The 25,751-nt window shown below is 35.4% G+C and overlaps 1 protein-coding gene, 1 long non-coding RNA gene and 1 pseudogene across 3 annotated transcripts; 2 read left to right on the plus strand and 1 right to left on the minus strand.

The window, feature by feature from the left end:
• Window positions 1-239: 239 nt before the first annotated feature.
• LOC144561114 (receptor kinase-like protein Xa21) lies at window positions 240-24,968 on the plus strand. 2 transcript variants are annotated; one of them, XM_078310320.1, is made up of 3 exons: window positions 242-1,080; window positions 21,850-23,994; window positions 24,407-24,968. In XM_078310320.1, the coding sequence occupies exons 1-3, from the start codon at window positions 273-275 to the stop codon at window positions 24,760-24,762; spliced, it is 3,309 nt and encodes a 1,102-aa protein (XP_078166446.1). In that variant the 5' UTR covers window positions 242-272; the 3' UTR covers window positions 24,763-24,968. The 2 variants fall into 2 exon arrangements, with proteins under 2 accessions (XP_078166445.1, XP_078166446.1); XM_078310319.1 differs by lacking the exons at window positions 21,850-23,994; window positions 24,407-24,968 and adding an exon at window positions 3,514-4,101 and having other exon boundaries at window positions 240-3,297.
• Window positions 12,228-14,647, plus strand: LOC144563973 (uncharacterized; annotated as a pseudogene).
• LOC144561140 (uncharacterized) lies at window positions 21,534-22,073 on the minus strand. Its single transcript, XR_013513627.1, has 3 exons — window positions 21,956-22,073; window positions 21,717-21,883; window positions 21,534-21,644 (listed from the first exon to the last, which is right to left on the minus strand). It is a non-coding gene; the product is annotated as an uncharacterized LOC144561140 (long non-coding RNA).
• Window positions 24,969-25,751: the final 783 nt, after the last annotated feature.

Consider the following 25,751-nt stretch of genomic DNA (forward strand, 5'->3'; position numbering starts at 1 on the left):
TGCTTCTTATCCTTCGATCTTCCATTAAACATTTTTGCCACAAATATTTGTGTCCACAAGACAATGACTCGCAATAGGAAAATTCGAACTGTGGTCAATTCTGATAGTTTTCTTCCACCAATATTTGAATGATAAATAAGATCATAGAAGAGTCATTAATTATAAATATCCTCTTACAACGCCAAAAAAAAAAATGAGAGCTTTACACCTCTGATAGTCTTCTTCCAACAATATCCTCTTACAACTCTGATAGTCTTCTTCCACAAAAAAAAATGCAAGGTTTACACCTCTTACTTCTCATATGCTTATTCTCCTTTCATCTTCCATCAAACAACTTTGCCACAAATGAAACTGACAAGTTTGCACTTCTCTCCTTCAAGTCTCTAATGTCTAATGACTCATTCGAGGCATTATCATCATGGAATGATTCTCTCCACTATTGTCAATGGCAAGGCATAAGGTGCAGCAACCGCCATCCCGATAGAGTAACTTCTCTCTCTCTGGGTTCATTAAGTTTGTCAGGCCGTATATGCCCCTCTTTGGCAAATCTCACCTTTCTCAAAAGTTTGAATCTTTCATTTAACCAACTTACTGGAAACATTCCAGAAGAGCTTGGTCATTTGAGTAGATTGCAAATGCTCAGATTGAGTGTGAATAACCTTGATGGAAATATTCCATCAACTCTTGGTAATTGTTCCAATTTAAAATTTCTTGGGCTGAGAAACAATAATCTCCAAGGAACCATCCCTCCACAGTTTGGTTTCCTAAAACTACTCGAAATATTGAGTGTAGGTACAAATAATCTTACAGAATCTATCCCAAGTACCTTAGGCAACCTTACGCATCTATCAGAGCTCTATCTTTATGAAAATAATTTAGATGGCAATATCCCAGCAGAGCTTGGTCATTTGAGTAGATTGCAAATTCTCAGGTTGGAAATGAATAAACTTGATGGAAACATTCCAGCAGAGCTTGGTCATTTGAGTAGATTGCAAATTCTCAATTTGGGTGTGAATAACCTTGATGGAAACATTCCATCAACTCTTGGTAATTGTTCCAATTTAGAATATATTTTCATGGGTTCCAATAATCTCCAAGGAAGCATCCCTCCACAGTTTGGTTTCCTAGAACAACTCAAAGAATTGTATCTATATACAAATAATTTTACAGAATCTATCCCAAGCACATTAGGCAACCTTACACATCTATCAGCTCTTTATCTTTATGAAAATAATTTAGATGGTTTCATCCCACCTACACTCGGCCAACTAAAGGCTCTCAAGAACCTTTCCCTCCATGCAAACAATTTGTCAGGTAAGATACCACATTCCATTTACAACCTCTCAGCATTGGTTGACTTGGGATTGAGTATAAATCAGCTTGATGGAAATCTTCCGTCAAACTTTTGTGATGCATTTCAAAGCCTACAAATTCTACTATTGTACGAAAATCAACTGAATGGTCAGATTCCAATATCCATATCCAATTGTTCAGCCTTGATTATGATTGATTTAAGCTACAACAATTTCACAGGCACAATACCGTATAGTATAGGAACCTTACAAAACCTTTATTGGCTTAACCTCCAAGCAAATCAAATTAAAGCAACTGGTGGTGATTGGAGATTCTTTGATTCTTTAATCAACTGCACATTTCTACGATTATTGGATCTTGGAGACAATCAACTCCACGGCATGCTCCCTCATTCCATAGCAAATCTTTCTACTAGTCTTAAATATTTACGACTTGACAGGAATCCAATTTCAGGAAATATTCCTGCAGAGGTAGAAAAACTAACCAACCTTTCTATGTTAGAACTAGGTCAAACATTTATTGAAGGCACTATCCCAAAAGAAATCGGCAATCTTTGGAATCTTGAAGGGATATACTTGTATGAAAACATGTTATCTGGTGAAATCCCATCAACTTTAGGTAATCTCACGAAAATGGTTTTACTCTATCTCGACAACAATGCATTCACTGGGAGTATACCAGAGGAATTAAGCAATATGCAAGTACTAAGTACCTTGGATCTTTCAAATAATAGATTGGTAGGCTTAATCCCAAAGGAACTCTTCAATCTTCATTCACTTTCTATCATCCTCGACTTGTCAAATAACTATTTGAATGGATCACTGCCACCAGAAATTGGTCATTTAAACAATGTAGAAGGAGTTTACCTATCAAATAACAAATTATCTGGTCAAATTCCTAGCACAATTGGTGGATGTCAGCTACTTCAAGTACTTCATCTTGAAGGAAACCAATTGAATGGGTCTATTCCCTTCTCTTTCAGCAACATGATTGGGTTGCAATATCTTGATATCTCCAACAATACTTTATCTGGTACAGTACCTGAATTTGTTGGTCAGATGAAACTTGGGCATTTAAATATTTCTTTCAACAATTTTGAGGGGGAATTACCAAAAGATGGGATTTTCAGGAATGCTAGTGCAGTAGATATAAGAGGAAATTCAAAACTTTGTGGCGGAGTACCCGAAATGCATCTACCCAAATGCGTTTTAGATAACCAAAAGAAAAACCACTCTTCCAAAATTATCACTGTAATAATTTGTTGCATAGCTGGTATTATATTAATGTGTATAACCATGTTATTTATAGCCCGTTTTTGTTGCAAAAAGGAATCTCAGAATAACCCCCAACCATTTGTGGCCAAAAATTCTGAGTATCACAAAGTGTCATACAATGACATTCTCAGGGCTACGGATCATTTCTCATTGGAGAATCTAATTGGAAGAGGTACATTTGGAGCTGTTTACAAAGCTCCGATGAATTTTGAGAATGTCACAATGGTTGCTGTGAAGGTACTAAATCTCAATCAGCATGGTGCTTCTAGAAGTTTCTTCTCTGAATGTGAGGTTCTAAGAAAAGTCAGACACAAAAACCTTAACAAAGTTTTAAGTGCATGCTCTAGCATAGACCACCATGGCAATGATTTTAAAGCTTTGATTTTTGAATTCATGCCTAATGGAAGCTTAGAAACATGGTTGCATACTGACACATGTACAAACAGGCAATTTAGGAGTCTCAGCCTCATCCAGAGGTTGAATATAGCAATCGATGTTGCGACAGCTTTGGATTATCTTCATAACCATGGGCCCACTCCAATTATACATTGTGATCTTAAACCTAGCAATGTTCTTTTGGATGATGACATGACTGCACAAGTGGGTGATTTTGGGCTTGCCAGATTTCTGGTTCAACCTGATTCAATGTCTTCTCTGTTGACTGCAAGTACGGCTGGACTTAGAGGTTCCATCGGTTATATTCCCCCCGGTAAAAGCTTATTCTTATGATAGATTAATTTTGTGGTGTGTATATATATATAATATATAAGTTTGCACAAGCTTTCAGAAGGCCAAATTAAATCAATGCATCTAATTAACCTTGGCAATATACATGGTACAACTATCAATATTTAGCATGGCTCATGTGTTTGAATGGAGAAAAAATAACAACACTACATTACTGATCTTGGTGCGTTATTTGTAGAGTATGGCATGGGAGGTCAGGCATCAGTTGAAGGCGATGCATACAGCTATGGCATTTTTCTGCTTGAGATGTTTACTGGCATAAGCCCCACCGACGGAAGATTCAGAGACGGATTGAGCCTCCACATGCATGTTGAGATGGCTTTCTTTCATCGTGTTACTGAGATTATCGACCACAAATTGTTCGCAGTCAATGATGGAGAAGATAATGCAAATGTAACAGAGAATGTTCATGATTGCTTGGTTTCGGTGATTCGATGTGGTCTCTTGTGCTCCAAGTTTTCTCCAAAACTGCGCATTGGGATCGCACAAGTTGTCAAGGAGTTGAATTGGGCTCGAGTGAAGCTGCTGAGTTGAGAGAGATCAAAAGTGATAAATTGAAGTTCATGAGGTATGGAATTCATATTTAGTATTGTTATTAACATTATATGATCACTGTTAAGTACATATGATGTCTATATTTGTATACAAATCCATTGATGGAAATTTAGATACAGTAACTGGATAGCGGACGGCCACTGGTAAACCCAATAGTGATATGTGTGTGTGATTGTGGGTGCGCATGCACAATTAATATGTTTATCTTGTTGACACCAAAGTGCTTCTTATGAATAATATTCTTACTCCTTTTCTTTTTAAATAAAAATTACTTCTGGAAGTCTTTAATTTAGTCAAACAATTAAGGGAAAAAATCTTGAGATATATCTACTTTCATGATGCATGGGTTTTGGTTTTGATAGAGATATCCAAAACCATCCCCATGCACTAGTCTTGATTTTATCAATTGGACGCTTATTCTATGAACAGATAAACTCCTCCAATATGAACCCGCTACATTTGGATCCTCCTAATTTTTTTTAATTAAGTAAAGAACCCCACCCCTACACTCCAAAGCTTGGATTCTCCTCCATATCTTTTGAGAAATTATACAATTTGCACATATATCATCTCCTCAGCTAGCTTTTAAAACTAAAAGTCTGCCAATTTGTTATTTCTCATCATGTCAACAGAGGGTATGGATCTCCTGTAACTCAAATTTTGAATTTGAATTCAGACTGTTTCATCAGAACCTGGACCAATTCGGTCTAAGTTGAAATTTGTGGAGCCCTATTAGTATTCATTCCAAAACTAATCAGATGATTTGGATCCAACCTCATGCCATAACCATGACAGGGAATAAAAAAAAGAGATATCACACCATACATGTTGTTACCGTCTTCTTTATTTCTCATATTTGGTCTCTATAAATTACCCCACAATTAATACCACTTCTTTATTTCTCACACCTGGAGATGGAATCCCTCACGACTCTTTACTATACACTCTTTATATCTTTGGTTAGAATATGCGGATATTAACAATACCACTTACAGTACCTTTGGAAAACCAAAATACCCCTTAAAATAAAAAATTTCATTTGGCTACTAAAGAAAGGTAAGATCTTAACTAACGATAAAAATTTTCATTTGTGACAATTTGTTGGTTGTGGTGATGCACAAAACATATCACATGCACATGCAAAGGTAAGGATATTTCTTTTTCTTTTTTTCTCTCCTTATGACCTGTTTTTTTTTTAGTTTTGTATGTTATTATGTCAATTTACATTTGTAATTAAAATCAACTAGCATTCATGGATTAGGTTTAATGGGGTGGAATTAAATTTCACAAATCGTTGGTAAATCGGATTATTGAGTACAAATAATATAAAATAGCAATAACATGAAATGTGATTAATATATGTTTAATTTGAATTGCTATTTATTTCAAGTATGGGCAAATTGTCTGGAATAAAATGGACAAAAACTTATGTGCTATTTATTTCAAGCATGATCCTAGCATGTGCCAAGGCATGTGACATTTTCTTTTCTCTATTATGTTATGTCATATACTACATTCATTTTTCAAGTTCAATGCACCTGATTCTATGATTTTTTGTCCTTGTAAATGCTTTTGTTAATTAGTGATGTTGATAATCTAACAAAAGTATTGTCCGGCTTTATTTCTCAAGATCAAATTTTACTTTAAACCAAAGTATATTTTTTTTGAAGGACAGTGTACCAAAGGCACTGTCAATTCATTGATATAAAAAAAGTTATTTACAGATAAACCAAAGTATATTTAGTTCAACACTTTTTTTTTCTTCAATTTCTTTAGATTTAGTTATAATGTTTAAATAATTTAGTATTGCAAAAAAATGGTGTTTTGTCTTGGATTCTGGTTGAAATCAATTTTCAAAACTTGCTGAACATCTCCTTATATTACATGCCCTCATTTAAAATGATTATTTAAAGAAAATTGCAAAACCAGTCAGATATCCCTTATATTATATTACATTGCAATTATGTGATTAAAATGAATTATTGATTAATTCAGGGTAGATATGGTATGTGTATATTTTGTCTTTTCATATTAGTTGAAATATCGGTAAGAAATAATGTTTAGGTGATTTTTTAATATACAAACACATATATTAAATTTCTATCATTGGAGATGTTGTTTCATAACAATATACAGCTATGTTTTCCTAAAGTTTTTATTCCTGATTGTATCATTTTAGTAAAATAATACTAAATAATTTAATATTTTTCCGATCTTACTGCTTCCATTTTTTCTCATATATTCCTATTATTTAATGAAATAAATAAAATAATTAATAAAACAAACCGTAGTAACCCCAATCTAAATATTTTAATTCAATACAAATTCTTAGGTAAAATCCACTATATTTTTTTTTTTTTTTGAAATCCTTGCTAGATGTACCAAGTTTCACTAAGTTTTTTTAAAAAATGCTCATTTTGATCGGACGGTCCCAATCTAAATATAAATATTCTGTTAGTTACATGCATGTGATATAAATTCTATATATTGTCCGTCTGATTCGGCAATTTCAGTTAGCTCCTGCAATTTTGAAAAACAAAATAATTTAAATCAGATAAAAAAATAAATTTATTTGAACGGGACGCCTCCAGTTTTAGATGCACTCCAGCAGCAGCAGTCGCTACACGTGAGACAGAAGCTGCCTAGCCCAGTGCCGCCATGCCACGTGGAATACAATTCTGAGGAGAAAAGCTTCGAGACCAAATTCTTCCCCTCATAATGGGCTTTGGGCCTTTTCAGACCCATAACATGTGATTATTTGTTTCCACAGAAGCATGCCTACTTAAAAGTGAGCAAATAGAAATAGCAGAGATGTGGAAAGAGTATTATGAAATCACTACTACAGAAAAAAATAATAATTTATAGTTTTGGCACAATTTGTTGGTTGTGGTGATGCACAGAACATATCACATGCACATGCAAAGGTATATATGGATATTTCTTTTTCTTTTCTCTCCATATGATCTGCTCTTCTTTTTTTTCTTATTACAATTTATATTTGTTCAATTCAAATTAACTTGCATTCATGAATCAAGTTTGATGGGGTTCAATTAAATTTTACTAATCGCTGACAAATCGGATTATTGAGTACACAATATAAATTAGCAAGAACATGAAATAGGCATAGGTATATGAAATGTGATTAATATATGTTTAATTTGAATTAATTAAGTGCTATTAATTTCAAGTATGTGCAAATTGTCTAGAATAAAATGGACAAAAACCTATGTGCCTTGGTTCATGATCCTAACATGTGCCAAGGCAGGTGATATTTTTTCTCTATTAATTATTTTATGTCGTATACTACATTCATTTTTCAAGTTCATTGCATCTGAGTTTATGATATTTATCATTGGTAAAGGTTTGGTTTACCAGAAAGCTAATTATTTTTTGAATAATTATATGAATCCACTCACTCTCATTGCTCCATCATTCTCTCATCTCTTAAATAATCCCCCATACACTTTTTTAAATGTGTTTTTTTTTTTTCTTTTTTCAATGTCGTCCACATTTTTCACGATCTATGAGGAATTTTGCAAATCTAAAACTACGAACGTATTATACGCAATTTTATCTTTCAAATGAAATCAATGATGACATACTTTCGGGCTCATCGTCATACAGGTATTTATATCTCATCGTGCAAGTATTTATACCTATACTTGTAAGTATTTATCTTCCCCAATCGTGTTTAACTTCCATAAACTAATTTAACTAACTAGTTTAATTAAATTTATTCAAAACAATGTGTTCTTCCAAGTTTAATACTTGCAAACTAAGATATTAATACTTACATGTCTAACTTGATATGACTATATGGGGGGACCACTCAAACTACATGGGGAGAAAAATCATATACGTTTTTAGAGATGGATTTTTTTTTCTTTTTTCAATGTCGTCCACATTTCTCACGATCTATGAGGAATTTTGTGAATATAAAACCACGAACGTATTCTACACAATTTTATCTTTCAAATGAGATCCATGATAACATGCTTTCGGGCTCATCGTCACACAAGTATTTATATCTCATTGTGCAAGTATTTATACCTATACTTGTAAGTATTTATCTTCCCCAATCGTGGACCCCGCATCTCCGCATCAACCTTCTCCAATCGTCCCTACGTCAACCTTTCTGTAACAAAAATAGTTGACCACATAGGTATAAATACTTCAGTGCATAGGTATAAATACTTGTAATACTTGATATTAATACTTGTGTGATGACGAGCTCGAAAGTATGTCATCATGGATCTCATGTGAAAGATAAAATTGCGTAGAAGACGTTCATAGTTTTAGATTTGCAAAATTACTTATAGATCGTGAGAAATGCGAACGAGATTGAACAAATAAAATTGGGGGGATAATGAAAGGATGAGAGTGGGGGGGACAATTATCATGGCCCTTTAGAAATAGAGTTCATCGAATAGTAGTTAATACTGCTACAGCCAATGATAAATACTTTTATTCTTCAGAATAAATATTTAACGATTATTATTTTATTTACTGGTCCCCTCATAATTGTTTTTGGCAGTATGTACGGGGATATTGTGGAGATGAGCCTGCGGGGACAATTATTAGCTCCCTTATTTTTTTTCTATAGTATTACAATTTTTTTTAGATTTAGAAAGTAAAGAGATGTAATCCCAGTCCCCAGATAATTCTCGTTTATGCCTTCTCATTTTAGAAAAAAGAGATGCTATATTGAGCACATGTATTCTAAGAGCTGATAGACTTTTTCACATTTTAATATGAAATTTATCCTTATTCTTTATATCTTCAATAATCTCACATCTTTTTAATTATATATAGAGATGGGCTATGGTGCATTGCAATGCATGAAGGGGTTTGTGCATTGGACCATAAATCTAAAATTCAAAATTCAAATGACCGATCCAAACCGTTCATCTTGTTCTCCATATTAATATGTACTTGGAGACCAAATTTTACATTTTTCTGAATTTTTTTACTATTTATTAAGTATTTTACAAAATTGTTGATCCAACGGTTAACAAAACAGTAAAATCAGCAGCCACCGTTGGATCAACAATTTTGTAAAATACTTAATAAATAGTAAAAAAATTCATAAAAATGTAAAATTTGGTCTCCAAGCACATATTAATATGGAGAACAAGATGAACGGTTTGGATCGGCCATTTGGATTTTGAATTTTAGATTTATGGTCCAATGCACAAACCCCTCCATGCATTGCAATGCACCATAGCCCATCTCTCTCTCTCTCTATATATAGATTCATTAATACCTGCAAGCATGCATGAAAGCAAATTATTAAATGCATTTATATTCTAAAAAAGAAAATTTGGTGCACAAAGATTATTACACACTGTATAATATAGCGCCAAGAAAATATCATACATCTTGTTGTCTGCATTCCTTCGCATGGGTGGAAACATGAAGAGATGATCGGGCACCAGAACTAAGTTTACTTGGGTCAATAATTTCAGCGTATACGAGAATCATACAATTTAATTTCATACTATGTTCCTCTTTGATTGATTATACCATATGATTCATTTTTCATTCTTGAATATATGGTAAAGAACAATTTCGAATTAAGAGAAATTTGAAGGAGAAAGAAAATACAAGAATCAAACTGAAATTTAGAATCATGGAAGGAAATTATTTTTGGGAATTTAAAATCATGCTTTGTCTGTGCGAAATAAAAGAAAGACAAAATTCCTCTTGAGTTGAGTTTGAGTCTGAGCTTTGTCAAGTATTAGAGTAATGAGCTGTATCATGCAATTCTTCAAGTGCACTTTGAAAATTGACCAACAAAATTCTATCTTATTTTCATAATAGGAATTATCAGCCGATACCGATCCGTATCAGCCGATACGTATCGGTATCGGCTGACACCAATTTGATACTGAGCCGATACTCACGGATTTTCTGTTTTTCGTCCAATTTCTGTTATTTTAGTCCGATTTTGGTCATTATTCGTCTGAAAACTTGAACCCGTGATTGATTAAATAGAGTATAAAACTATGCACATGCTGAAAACTTGTCACATTCATTGATTAAATAGAGTATCAAGTATCAACTATGCTGAAATAGAGAAATATGAACCCGTGATTAAAGATGTTAATAATATTTCATTTGGTTCTATAATGTCTTATTTTTTTTGTTCCGAACAACAATATCCTCATTTTTATCATAATACAAACGACGATGAAGTGATCCAGTCAGTACGACATAGTTTCTGGCAGTGAAAGAGTGTGTTTATAGTTTTAATGCTTGTATTATATTGTATTAGTGGATTATTTGATTGTAATCATTTATATAAACATAAATTGTTGACAAATTATTTTTTTATCATTTTTTTTCCTACTTTTTAGTGTAAAACAAGCTTCTGGCCAAAAAGTCCGACTTTCCGATCCGAATCGGCCAATACCCCGATCCCGATACGGATAATTCCTACTATGCTTATTTCCCTCAAGCTTGAGTTTCTTGTTCTTGAAAAAAAAAAAGAATTTCTGTTGATTTGGCTTACTTAGCAGTCAAGGTTTCTTAAGTCGCTTGAGAAGATTTCAGGTATTTCTCGTAACTGTAGCCTATGAAAGGGAGTAGAGATTCACTCACGCACAGACACTATGGAACACATACAAATAGGAAGAATTTGGGGTGTAATTTTTTCAAGGGAATGAAACTTTTCTTTCTTAATTCTTCTATTAATTAGGTTAGAGAGAAAAGTGGAAGAACAAAATCGATATTTAGAAAAAAAATTGTTCTTTTAACTCTAAAAAATTTCGGCTTAACGCACCATATGAAGTGAATATAACACAGGGCCCAATATAACACGGGGCCCAATATACACTTATGTAAGCCCAAAATCACATGGGCATCCAAAAGTGATATTCACGAACGGGCTGCCCGTAGAAGAAGCCTTGTGCTGAGACTATACACTCAGGGTCTGTTCGGCAACACCCCTTAATCCTAGTTAGGATTAAGTCCTAAGGAAGCTTAAGGAACCGGTGTTCGGTAAGCTAAAGGAAGGGGCAACGGATTAAGGAAGCTAAAGGAAGCTAAAGGAGGGGGGGAAGGTGCCTTAAGAAATGGGCAGCGGATTAAGATCCGGGCAAAAGGAGGCTAAAGGAGGTAGGCTTAATCCATGCTAAGGAACCGGTGTTCGGTAGGATTAAGCGGCTAAGGAAGCTAAAGGAGGCTCCTTTAGCCTTAAGGAGGCTTAATCCTGTTGAGCCGAACAGCCCCTCATGGATCAAATGTTCAACACATCATATTCGTCCATATAACTACGCACGGGTCCTTATGGAAATAAATCTGTTCTTATTCCAATGGAATAATAGGATCATGTTATTCCGATTCCAAACATTAATGAATATTCAAAGTTTTCCATAAACTAATCTCAACGAATCTCAATAAAATTGAATGGTTAGTATCGGAATAACAGGACTATGTTATTCCATTGGAATAACAACATATTTATTTCCGGGTCGTTATATCAGCACTCCTTTGAAAAATACATCCATCGATGTACGATTTTAAGTTTTCCTGGCTACCATTAAAGGATGTGCTCAACACATTAAAGAGGTAATTTCTCTTTTTGTGCGGAAGCATGTGCTCCACTTTCGTTTGTGCTAAAATTATATTTTCTTACCTCGTTTTATCTTTCATCAAGAAAAAGTACATTGCCTACGGGTTTCAAAGCCAAAAAAGAAAAAGAAAAATTACATTGCTTATTTATAATATTAAACTGATTGCCAAAAAACGATGTCTCTAATGATTCATTTTTTTAGGGGAAATTTCATGTATACCCCACAAAAATTTCGAAATTACATATTACCTCCTCTAAAATCCATAATATCATACTTACCTTTCTAACCTTCAAAAACCTTACAAAGTTTATCCATTTTAATGTGTTTTATACTAAAACACAATTTTAATTTATGAAGTACCTATTTTACCCTTTTTGGGCCATCTCTCTCCATCAACTGATAAATTGTAATGTACTTTGAACTGGGGTTATGGTATGATTAATTGTGCTTGCTGATTTTTGCCTACAGGCGTGTTTGATGCCTTCAAAAAAAAAAATCACACTGGCTTCCAAAAGTGTTGTTCACAAACGGGCTGCCCGTGGATCGATATATGTGCCCTACAATTCCATTTTTTTAGTATATGCTCAACACATCATATTGGTTTAGCTAGGGGCATAACACGGGTCCTTATGTGAGCACTCCTTTGAATAATAAATCCATCAATCCATGTGTGGTTTTAAGTTTTCATGTGGCTCCCATTAAAGTAGGAGTATAAGACAGAGCATCTTTTATTTAGTTATTTTTTAATGCAAAATGTAATGGTTCCGTGCTGGAGTAAGGAAACCAGCTTTAAATGACGAAGACCGCGTGAGAGGAAGCATCCATCTAATTAAGAACCCCAAAATATAAGTTCATCCAATAAGAAAAAAAATAAAAGAGCAATCAGAGAAGAGATGCTGGACTCCTTACTAAAATTATGGAACAAAATGGAGATCAGGGTGCTTGTCATCGGCTGCCTCAGCATACAAATCTTGCTCCTTGGTCTCGCCGGCTTTCGGAAGCATGTAGTTTCATTCCGATACGCCCAAACGACTGCTAAAACGTGGCGAGGTCCTCTAGCTCTTATGTTCCACTGGTTTCTCTGGTTTTCATACCTCATGGCTGACTACATGGACATTGTCGCTCTTGCATACCTCAAGAGCGAAGATAAGGCTTCTCCTCAAAGCAAGACTCCCCAACTGCTCATGTTTTGGGCCCCATTCTTCCTCCTCCACCTTGGGGGGCAGGACACCATCACTAGCTTGTCCATTGAAGATAATGACCTGTGGTCGCGACAGTTGCTAACACTACTGTCCCAGGTGGTGCTTTTAATATACAATTATTCCACATCGAATGTGCAAATCGGAGAGCTGTGGCTACCTGCCGCTCTCATGTTTTCGGTGGCGATCTTCAAGTATGGTGAGAGGATCTGGTGCTTGAAGCGTGCAAGCATGTCTGGCTTGCGGAGTTCCATGATCCCTAAACCTGATCCAGGCCAAATTATGCCAACTTCATGGAAGAGTACACATCATCTAAAGCTCATGGGTATAATGCCCAAATCAAGGTCGAGATCGAGAAGCATAATGGTGATATGGAGAGCCAGAAAGCTCAACAATCAGAAGAGAGGAAGTCTCTCAATTATGCTGAAGTTGTGTGCAACGCGTACGAGTTCTTCCCAATATACAAGCGCCTCTTTGTGGACCTAAATCTGAACTATAAAGCCCGGGAGGTACTCCAGATGTATTTTGAGGGCCTTGGATACGGTGATGCCTACAAGTTGATTGAGATTGAGCTCGCCTGGATGTACGACATCTTTCATTCCAAATGTTCTGTTATTTACGCCTTCAGACACTATGGCTGGGTTTCTCGTGTGATCACTCTAGTCATTACTATGGCAGCCCTTTGCTTATTTGCAATGTCTGACCATACTGGGTATGGACGGTTTGAGACTACTCTGACGTACGTGCTGCTAGTTGGTGCAGTTGGTTTGGAATTCCTTGCACTTGTTTTTATGCTTCTGTCATTCTGGACCTATGCGGCAATGAAAGGATCCGGCAGTTGCAGTGCTCTGTCAGATTTCCACTTTTCTATTCTGAAAAAATTGAGACCTCAGAGAAAGCCAAGATGGTCTCATAAAATGGCCCAGTATAGTCTGATTACATACTCCCTGAAGATCGGCCTTGTTGGTTGAAGCACATAATAAAATGGGTTGGTTTCAAAGAGACTTGGGATCATTATCGGTACACTACATATGTTACTGTTAATGAAGGTCTCAAGAACTTAGTGTTTCAAGAGTTGAAGAATAAGATGAATGACAAATTGATTACAGGTCCTGACAGGGGATTCACTTCCCATAGGGGCCAGTGGATAATTCAGCGTAAGGGTTACGACCAACTTTTTTGGTTGGAGCGTGGAGGTTGATTTTGATGCGAGCATCATGTTGTGGCACATAGCAACCGATCTATTATTCCTTGACCCCGAAAAGCCCACGTCCACCTCTGAGGAACGGGAAAGGGAACCAGAACGGGAGATAAGCCAACATATTTCGAACTACATGTTGTTCCTGCTCATGGAGCGACCTTTTATGATGCCTGATAGCAATTGGCAGATTCCATTTGGTGACACCTGTACAGAGATGAGAATCTTCTTTCAGAGACAGGGTGCCATGAACAAAAATGAAGCTGTAAGAATGATATTAGATGTGGACATGGAGTATGACCCAGTATCTGTTAAAGGCGATCGCAGCAAATCAGTGTTATTCAATGGATGCAAGCTTGCACATAATTTAAAGGAAAAATTCATCACTAGGGAGAACCGTGATGAAGATTGGAATCATATGTGGAGATTTATCAGCGTTGTGTGGGTCGAGATGTTGTGCTATGCGGCCAGCAACTGCAAAGGGCAGCTCCATGCGAAGCAATTAAGTAAGGGCGGAGAGCTTCTCACCATCATCTGGTTGCTGATGGCTAACTTTGGCATGGGAGACCTATCAGCTGAAGCCAGTGCCAAGTTGATTATATCCAAATGATGTCGTGTATTCATCAGTCCTTTTAATTTTAGCAATCTTCATATTGCATCTGTTTTTTTTTTTTCCCCCGTTCAGCTATATATGTTTCAATTTGTTCCCCCTTTCTATACAATTTTTTGTCGTTGTTTCCGTATGCCCGCAAATGTTAAAGGCATGTATTCTTACATGTTTTCCATATATTAATTATTGTAGACTTGTATCATTAATGTTTGCTTCGCGTGTTTTCCCTTTTTTAGGTATGTATTCTTATTCTTTGCTTATTGCTTTGACGACATTTAACGAACATTTTACTAGTATACGACTACAATATAAAATCTTTTAATTTCATTACCCCTCCTTTTACACTCTCCCTTTAATAGTTTAATTTATAAACAAGTCTCATTTGCACTGCTACAAAATAAAATTTACTATCCCCCTTCACCATCGGTTACGGTATGCAACATATGGCGTTTGCAATCGGAGGGAACGCTACAATTACTTGGAATTTTACACAGCCGTATGATGAATCTTAATTTAACAACTAGTTCCTATAAACAAGTTTTGAATATTACATCCCCTTCCAGATCAGAAGCGATTCAGTGTACTAACTGAACTTAATATACTAGAATGACACTTTATAAGTATGGTTATACCGGAGGTGTCCATCATGCCATCATCTCTTTTTATCTGGAGTTTAATGCATTGTCGTGGCTCAGTCTCAGGTGGTCTGTTTATCTTCTTGGGAGGGAGTTTGCTGTTTGACCAGAGGGGAGGATGACATGAGCGTTCAGTTTTGGTGCAGAGGGAGGCATCAGTCGAGAGAATCCTGGTGTCCTGATTTTAGAGAGGTTAATTAAGAATGTGCTCTCGTGTGTCAGGTTTAATTGGGGATGGAATACGGACAAAGTGTTTCATCAAGCTGGTTGCCACCAAGGTTCTGAAACTCGGAATCGGAATCGGATTTTTGACCGCCGAGTCAGAATCGGATGAATCGGCTGGAATCGGAAGAATCGGATCGGTAACTCGGGTTTTTTTGGCAGAACCCTTGTTTTGTAGCCAAAAAATAGGAAAAAATTGATAAAAATAATTTGTAAAAAACCTATGTTAATTAAGACAATATTACACTCACATAATTTACTACTTATATAATGTATTACAAACATTACAAATAGAACACACTTAAGAAAGAAAATTCGTTACCATCGTGAAACTTAAGAAAGAAAATGAACCAAATTAATTCAATTCGTGAAAATAAATAAATATATTGAGTTCTAATTAGGAGAATAAAAATACAAATCTCTCGTACTAATAAAAATTATATAGCCAAATTAGATATTTATATGCATATATGAATATTATAACGAAAATTATATAGCCAAATTATATAGCCAAATTAACCCTTGGATCTCATCATAGCACGGATCTTGAAGTCATCTCAACCTTTGATTTTGAATTAGATGAGTTCATATTGAAATTCTGAATTTTTTTGAACCTTTGGATTAAATCAAGCACAAATCCTAAAGCAATCTCATCCTTTGATCTTTGAATGGAATTGAAAATGGGGAATAAGCTCCATTGAGTTAAAATTTCGGGTCCATGACCCCTTTCTCTTTTTCTTTCTCTGCCGACGGGCCCCACAGACCCCTTCTTCCTTTTCAGTTCTCCTTCTCCCTTTCACGCAAGAGTGGTCTCTCACTCTCTCCTTCTCTGCTACTGAGCACAAGGCCCACTCCACCTTCCCTCTCTCTCTTTTCCTTCCTGCCAGGAGAAAGAAACGATGGGATTTGATTTCCCCGCTCTCGCCTCTATGCCGTACGAGGCTACGAGTCCGTCTCATTGGCTGTTGGCAGAATCGGCCGATTCTACACTGTTCAATCCGTTTTACTGAAATCGGGCAAAATCGGGTAAAACTCGGCTGACTCGGCCGAAAAAATCGGAAAACTCGGCTGACTCGGCACTGTTCATCCGAGTTTTGCCGAAAAACTCGCACGGGCGCGAGAATCGGGTAAAACTCGGCTCGGACACCGCCGATTCCGAGTCGACTCGGCCGAGTCAACTCGGAATCGGCCGATTTTCGGAACCATGGTTGCCACTACATGCTTCCCTTCACTAATTGGTTCTCAATTTTTTTGAATATTTAATAATTAATTTTACTCTTTAATTTGGTGTTCCCTGTCTTTGTCCAGCAGTACTAATGCAGTGGTCATTGCCAACCAAGAAAAGAATATTGATGTAGTGGTCTATTAGTGCCGTGTTAAAGCACGTATTAATAATCTATTCCCATTTGACACCTACCGGCCTTTTAATTTAAGAGGTAATTACCAAAAGTTGGAGACTAGATGATTAAACTATTCAGCATTTGCTAGAAGATAGAGAAATTTTTCGAATCATACCCCAATTTTCCACCTGTGGGGTCCGCCACTCAAGTAAACTTTTTCACGAAATTCAGGTCCTTCCGTTCATATCATCCGATATAGCTGAATTAGTTGTCAAATTTCCACGCAAATTCCAATCAAATTTAGTAAGGCCTAGGAAAATTTTAATTTTTTGTATCTATTATTCCAATCAAATTTAAACTATGCAGATGATACTTTAATTGTTGTTTTCAGCTGCTGATTCTAAATATGAATATGGCTCTAAAATGAGCTTTAGCTTGTTTTGAACAAATATCTAGCATAAAAACAAATTTTGAAAGTCAGAAATGCTGTCTGAATTTAGATAACATGGAAACTGATTATTATATACTATAAGTGTCTGTTACTACTCACGAGAGTAAAAAGTGACTATTATTGAAGGTAGACTAACATAAATTTCTATTATCGAAGAAAGTATATACGACGATGCTAACAAATTTTTTCTTTTGACAAAAGTGATATTTTACCACCGGTTTCGTTACGAAACAAAAGAGTTTATACAACATTTCCAAAATAAAGCGCTAGCATACAATCCATGGACACCTAACAACCAAAAAACAAAATAACAACAAAAGCATACTAGCATAACATGAAATAGTAATACTAAATGGAATCAGAAATGACTATAACACTAGAAGAGGAGGCACTAGCTGATGAAGATGAAATACTTGGCAAAAGGCTAACAGCACGGTCAATAGCATCAATAACGGCTCTGTCACTCAAATAATCAGCTAGGTCCAACCCTTCTAAACCAAGACCAGGGTCCTCGTCTAAATCTAGCGGGGAGTTGTCCTAATCCTGTGCATCCGTGTTAGATAATACTATCAGAGGGCCTATCTGAGGCAAAGAAGAAACATCAAAAGGCATAATCATATATAACTTGAAATAAGAACTATCTAATCGCGACTTACACCAAAATGAAGTTAAAGCAATAATAGAAGCAGCTACAAACCTAATAGAAGGTATAGGAGAATTTTGAAAACAAATCTTATTTCGTGTTAACCATACAATCCAAAGAGTTGCAGCCCTAATCAGTTCCACTAGTAGTGAATCCTTTAATGGAATCCAATAATCAAAATATCAAAGATCAGACACTTGAGTACAATTAAAAAGAAAGTTGTTATGGTTACCAATTCAAAACCATAAAGAAGAAATAAAATGACAAGTAACAAAGATGTGATCTACAATTTCTGGGGCACCACAGAAAACACAATCAACAGTACCATGTCAATCCCTTGATTGTAAATTGCATTTAGTAAGTATTTTATCGTGCTTAAGTAACCAAAAAAAAACCTTAATCTTAAGTGGAATCTTTGCCTTCCAAAGAGTATTGTAAATACTAGTTGGAACACCTCTAAAGAACAACCATTTATAAAGAGAATTTACAGTAAAAAAGACCAGACGAATTTCATCTCCATAATATTCTGTCAGGACATGATGAATTTAATGAATAAGAAGAGAAAAGACCTAAAAGTTATATGCTTTATGTGACCATTCTTGGCTGTCAAGTAGGTAAATGAATTCATATCTTCTAAGGTTACAGAAAATTTGAGTTTATGTGTGGACTGTCAAATATGTTCTTCTTTCTTTTTTTATTTCTTTTTTTACTTTTTCTTTTAAAGTTAGTAACTTTAATGCCTACAAACAATTTGATTGATAAAAAAACATATTTACAAAGAGTCAAGTAACTATAATTCCTATATGAACTTCTTTATTCTCACGAAATTATCTAAATTACTCAAAATTAATCTAATGACTCTTAATCACCCTCTAAATTTTTAGATCTACTTTTTAACTAGATCTATTATTCTAATCCTACCTATATACACTCATAATTACTCTAATACCATAATCCAATCTCGTCCCACGACCAGATCCACTCTCCCGATCTCTGTCACGCTCCAACGATCGGATCTACTCAGCATCACACTTTGATCGCTTCGAGCTTCTACGATACCGTGCTATCAGTTCCGATTGACTCCACTCGGCTTAGTTTTCTCCCCTCTCTCTCATTATCATCTCCGCTCGAAGAGTTAGAGCCGAGCAAGAGAAAGGTGAGGATGATGTATCGGAAATGAAACCTAAAAGTAGTAGAGAGGATGGACGAACAGATATGGAATGGTGGGGGGGGGGGGGGGGGGGGGGTGGGGGGAGGGTTTCTTGGGGAATCGCTATTTCCCAAAGAGAGAAAATTAGAAAGGCTTTAAGCACACTACTGTTAATAGTCAGATATGTTAAAGGGAGATCGTGCCTTCCATCTTGGGTTAGATTGACGAATGTAACCAGTCACGGTACATTTGGTCAGGACATGTAAACAAATGCTTTATCAAAGCTTTTTATTACAAATTAAATACATATTACTCATTTTCATTTACTATGGACCCATTTAAAATCATTCAATTATTAAAACTATAACGAGTACCTGCCAATAGGAATGCAAAGTTATCGCTCCTAATTAGTTTAGATAGATTTCACATTAAGTTATGAATATTGTTGAGTGTTGGCTAACAATATACAAAGTTGTTTTTTTTTTTAAATCCTTGGCAGTGACTACCAAGTTGCATTAATATAGATGTGTTTATTACAACGAGTTCATAAAAGAACTATACAACTCTAAGCACAGAAAAAAGAAAAAGTAAAACTACATCAAGGTGTTAATGCACCAATTCTACTCGGTTGCCCCTCCAACAACATTGCATGCATAAACCATTTTCCTCAGATATCAACAATGCCAACTGTCTTGGAGGCAGTCTTCTGTTCTTGAAAACGAACTCATTTCGTTGTTTCCAAAGTTACGTAAAAGTTTCATATAGGGCTTGAGTTGCTAATCAATAATTTCATAGTTTTGCAGTTTAATATATTAATTTGGATCATGTACATGATATAATGTATTTATTTTTGCAAATTTTACTATTGTATTAAATTTGGTGCACGTACACAATTAATCAATAGACAAAATGACAAATAAATGTGTGCAAGATCCTCATTTTTACTCAAAAAATAGACAAAATGACAACGTTGTTTTCCATTATAAATATTTTTTATGAAACTATTTTAAAAAAACTTTTAAGATTCCAACCTTATATAATATATAAATCAGGTGAGGATTTAACGTATTAATTTGACTATTAAAATGACTTCTATTTTTAGCATATATAGATAAATGAGGTGAGGATTTAACGTATTATTCACTTCTTATTTATTTTATTTTATGTGTGTAGTAATTAATTCACAAATGAGAATATTATTCAGTGACCAAATATTACAGAAAGTACCTTCAATATTCAGTAACTTGTTTTGTACTTGAACATTAATTAACATTATGAAATATATATAGGATCGATGATGGAATTGAATTAAAAAATAGTTCTCAATAATAATATCATTCAAAATTCTGAGATCATCCGAAATAGTCGGGATAAACCAAATTCGTTTCGTCTACAGGAATTCAAATTTTGAGTGCGAATCCAATATTTGTGCGGATTCAGATCGGGTTATGATCATATTATAGCTACTAATTGACAATCTAATTACACATTCCTGGTCAAGTTAGTCTCTTGAATTTACGTTTTCTTATTTGAATGCTGAGATTTAAACTGTTAATTTCATATTGGGTAAGGTTTAGATATATGATCGTATATATGTTTAATTTATTATCTATCCATTCATATCTGTTTTATTATAGTATAAAAATATATCTTATCTTTCCATCTAAAATAAATAGCTCACATTTTGCAAGAACATTTCAATGAAATTCATACAATGTGAGAGGAGATAAATCCTTTAATTGACTCCTTTAATAAAGATCAACTAATGGACAACCTTTAATTGACTCTTTTAATAAATAAAGGCAGGTCGACAACCTTTAATAAAGGTAGGTGGATAACTTTTTTTTTTTTTGAAGAAAAATAGAGATCACGTCCCCATTGGTAGGTGGATAACTTTAAAGGTCAATTATATCATTAACTGGTATACATACTAATTGCCTATACGAAATTCACATTATTACATTTTAGTTATCTAAAATATTTATATCTGGTGATGGCACCCTCTAGCTCATAAAAAACAAGGCGACACCATGCCAATGGATTTTCTCAAGTCTCGTTTCCAGTTTTAATTTGAGAATTGCATAATGAAAAATATCCATACCCGTAATTTTCCGCTTTCACTCATACATGAACAACAGTAGATATGGATCATCATGGAAATGTATATACTGAGAATATATATTTTTGTCTATGTAACAAGACAAGGACTCGCAATAGGAAATGCCAACTGTGGTCAACTCTGGTAGTCTTCTTCCACCAACTTTTTTTAATAATAAATAGGATCATAGAAGATAGCCATTAATTAGAGATATCCTCTTAGAACACTTGACAACCCAAAAAAAAAAATGCGAGATTTACACCTCTTACTTCTGATATGCATATTCTCCTTTCATCTTCCATCAAACAACTTTGCCACAAATGAATCTGACAAGTTTGCACTTCTCTCCTTCAAGTCTCTTATGTCTAATGACTCATTCGAGGCATTATCATCATGGAATGATTCTCTCCACTATTGTCTATGGCAAGGCGTAAGGTGCGGCAACCGCCATCCCGACAGAGTAACTGCTCTCTCTCTGGGTTCACTAAGTTTGTCAGGCCATATATCCCCCTCTTTGGGAAATCTCACATTTCTCAAAAGTTTGAATCTTTCAGATAACCAGCTTACCAGTAACATCCCAGCAGAGCTTGGTCATTTGAGTAGATTGCAATATCTCAATTTGAGTGTGAATAACCTTGCCGGAACCATTCCATCAACTCTTGGTCATTTGAGTAGATTGCAATATCTCAATTTGAGAGTGAATAACCTTGTCGGAAACATTCCATCAACTATTGGTAATTGTTCCAATTTAGAATTACTTAGCCTGAGAAACAATAATCTCCAAGGAACCATCCCTCCACAGTTTGGTTTCCTAGAACTACTCAAAATATTGAGTCTAGCTAGAAATAATCTTACAGAATCTATCCCAAGCACCTTAGGCAACCTTACACATCTATCAACTCTTTATCTTGAAGAAAATAATTTAGATGGTTTCATCCCACCTACACTCGGCCAACTAAAGGCTCTCAAGAACCTTTACCTCGGTACAAACAATTTGTCAGGCAAGATACCACGTTCCATATACAACCTCTCATCCATGGTTGACTTGAGATTAATTGGAAATAAGCTTGATGGAAATCTTCCTTTTAACTTCGGTGATGCATTTCAGAACCTACAGATTCTAACGTTGGACGGAAATCAACTTAATGGGCAGATTCCAATATCCATATCCAATTGCTCAGCCATGATTGCGATTGGGTTAAGCTCAAACAATTTCAGAGGCACAATACCAGATACTATAGGAACATTGCAAAACCTTTCTATGCTTAACATTAATTCAAATCAAATTAAAGCATCTAGTGGTGATTGGAGATTCTTTGATTCTTTAATCAACTGCACATTTCTACAAGCATTGGATCTTGGAAACAACCAACTCCAAGGCATGCTACCTGGTTCTATAGCAAATCTCTCAACTAGACTTTACTATTTAGGACTTAACAATAATCCAATTTTGGGAAATATTCCTTCACAAATAGGAAAACTAACCAACCTTGTTACCTTAGAACTCAGTCAAACATTTATTGAAGGCACTATCCCAAAAGAAATCGGCAATCTTTGGAATCTCGAAGGGATAGACCTAGAGGGAAACATGTTATCAGGTGAAATACCATCAACTTTAGGTAATCTCACAAAAATGGTTGGACTCAATCTCGGCAACAATGCATTCACTAGGAGTATACCAGTAGAATTAAGCAATATGCAAGTACTAAATACCTTGAATCTTTCAAATAATAAATTGATAGGCTCAATCCCAAAGGAACTCTTCAATCTTCATTCACTTTCCATAATCCTCGACTTGTCAAATAACTATTTGAATGGATCAGTGCCACCAGAAATTGGTCAATTAAAAAATGTAGCAGAAGTTTACCTATCAAATAACAAATTATCAGGTCAAATTCCAAGCACAATCGATGGGTGCCAACTACTTCAAGTACTTCATCTTGATGGAAACCAGTTGAATGGGTCTATTCCCTTCTCCTTGAGCAACATGATAGGGTTGCAAGAGGTTGATATCTCCAACAATGCTTTATCTGGTCCAGTACCTAAATTTGTTGGTAAGATGAAACTTAAGCATTTGAATATTTCTTTCAACAATTTTGAAGGAGAATTGCCGAAAGATGGGGTTTTCAGGAATTCTAGTGTAGTAGACATAAGAGGAAATTCAAAACTTTGTGGTGGAGTACTTGAAATGCATCTACCCAAATGCGTTTTAGATAATCACAAGAAGAAGCACTTTTTCCAAATTATCATTGTAATAATTTGTTGCATAGGTGGTCTTATATGTATATGTACAATCATGTTTTTGATAGCCCGTTTTTATTGGAAAAAGCAATCTCAGAATAATCCCTTACCATTTGTGGCCAGAAGTTATGAGTATCAAAAAGTGTCATACAATGACATTCTCAGGGATACAGATCATTTTTCATCGGAGAATCTAATTGGAAGAGGTACCTTTGGAGCTGTATACAAAGCTCCGATGAATTTTGAGAACGTGACAACTGTTGCTGTGAAGGTACTAAATCTGAATCAACGTGGTTCTTTTAAAAGTTTCTTCTCTGAATGTGAGGTATTAAGAAAAGTTCGACACAGAAACCTTATCAAAGTTTTAAGTTCATGCTCTAGCACTGACCACCATGGTAATGATTTTAAAGCATTGATTTTTGAGTTCATGCCTAATGGCAGCTTAGAAACATGGTTGCATCCCGACATGTGTACAAATAGGCCATTTAGGAGTCTCAGCCTTATCCAGAGGCTGAATATAGCAATCGATGTTGCGACAGCCTTGGATTATCTTCATAACTATGGGCCCGCTCCAATCGTACACTGTGACCTTAAACCTAGCAATGTTCTTTTGGATGATGACATGACTGCACATGTGGGTGATTTCGGGCTAGCCAGATTTCTGGTTCAACCTGATTCTATGTCTTCTCTGTTGACAGGAAGCACAGCTGGACTTAGAGGTTCCATCGGTTATATTCCCCCAGGTACAAGCTTATTCTTATGAGAAATTAATTTTGTGTTTTAGTATTTATAAAGGTATAAGTAGTTACGGACCAGCTTACATTATAGTGGGTGTGTTTATTATTTATTTTGACTTTGTTTTACTCTATCACGGTACAGAAAGAATAGCTTCCACATAATCTGTATTATCTTAATAGATGGTACCAACCTATAGTTAGCTCCTAGCTGTCAATTTGATATGTGAATAGGAAGTTAGCAGTTAGCACAAGCTTTCAGAAGGCCAAATTAAAATCAGTGCATCTAATTAACATTGCCAACATACATAATGAAAAAAGTGCTCATATGTTTGAATTGAGAAGAAAAAACAACACTATGTTACTGGTCTTGGTGAATAATCTGTAGAAGGGTATGATTGTAATTTGTCATTTTTTCTAGAATATGGTATGGGAGGTCAGGCATCGGTTGAAGGAGATGCATACAGCTATGGCATTCTAGTGCTTGAGATGTTTACCGGCATAAGCCCCACCGATGAAAGATTCAGAGACGGATTGAACCTCCACATGTATGTTGAGATGGCTTTTTCCGATCATGTTACTGAGATTATCGACCGTAAACTGTTCCCAGTCAATGTTGGAGAAAATAGTGCAAATGTAACAGAGGATGTTCATGATTGCTTGGTTTCAGTGATTCGATGTGGCCTCTTGTGCTCCAAGTTGTCTCCAAAGGAGCGCATTAGGATCGAAGAAGTTGTCAAGGAGTTGAATAGGGCTCGAGTGAAGCTGCTGAGATGAGAAAGATCAAAAGAAACAAAATTGAAGTTCATGAGCTATGTAATTCACGTTGAGTATTAATATTAATATTATGTGGTTGTTAAGTACATACAATGTCGATATTTGTGTATGTATAAAATTAATGATATATTATATACCATTAATTTATCTTGTTGGCACCAAAGTGTTTCTTATGAATAATGTTCTTACTCTTTTTTCAAAATAAAAGAAATTACTTCTGGAGATATTTAATTTAGTTAGACAAGGGATAAATCTTGAGCCGACTGATATTTACATTTTTTTTTTTGAGGGAACTTCTCTAGGATCGATCGATATCTACTTTCATGATGCATGGGTTATGGTTTTGATTGAGATATCCAAAACCATCCCCACTAGTCTTGATTCCATCAAGTGGAGATGTTTATTGCATGAACTGATAAACTCCTAGAGAAGTTAATCGATTAAATCTGAGCCTGCTACATTTGGATGCTCCTAACTTCATTTTTTTAAAAATATCCTCCTAAGTCTTTACTTCATTTTTAAAAAAAAATTTGCAAGAATGGATTAAACCTGTTTCTCCGTTGAGAGACGGGGCTCGCGCCATTGCGCTAAGTCCGCTATTCTCCAAAGCTTGGATTCTCCTCCCTATCTTTTGAAAAAATATACCATTTGCACAAATATTGTCTCATGAGCGCTTTTAAAACTAAAATGAGAAAATATACAATTTGCACAAATATACAATGTGCATGTCAACAGAGGGCTTGGATATCTTGAAGTAACCCAAATTGTGAATTTGAATTTATACAGTTTAATCAGAACCCGGTCTAATTCAGTCTAAGTTGAAATTTACGGAGCCCTTTTAATATTCATGCCAAAACTAATCGGATGATTGGGAACTAATCGGATGATTGGGAACCAATCTCAAATTTTAGATTACTTTAAAGGATTCGAATTCGTCAATAAACACACACACTTAGTGAGAACAAGCATAGAAGAATATTTCAAAAAGT

This window comes from Carex rostrata, chromosome 1, assembly GCF_964058835.1.
Source record: "Carex rostrata chromosome 1, lpCarRost1.2, whole genome shotgun sequence".
NCBI lineage: Eukaryota > Viridiplantae > Streptophyta > Magnoliopsida > Poales > Cyperaceae > Carex > Carex rostrata.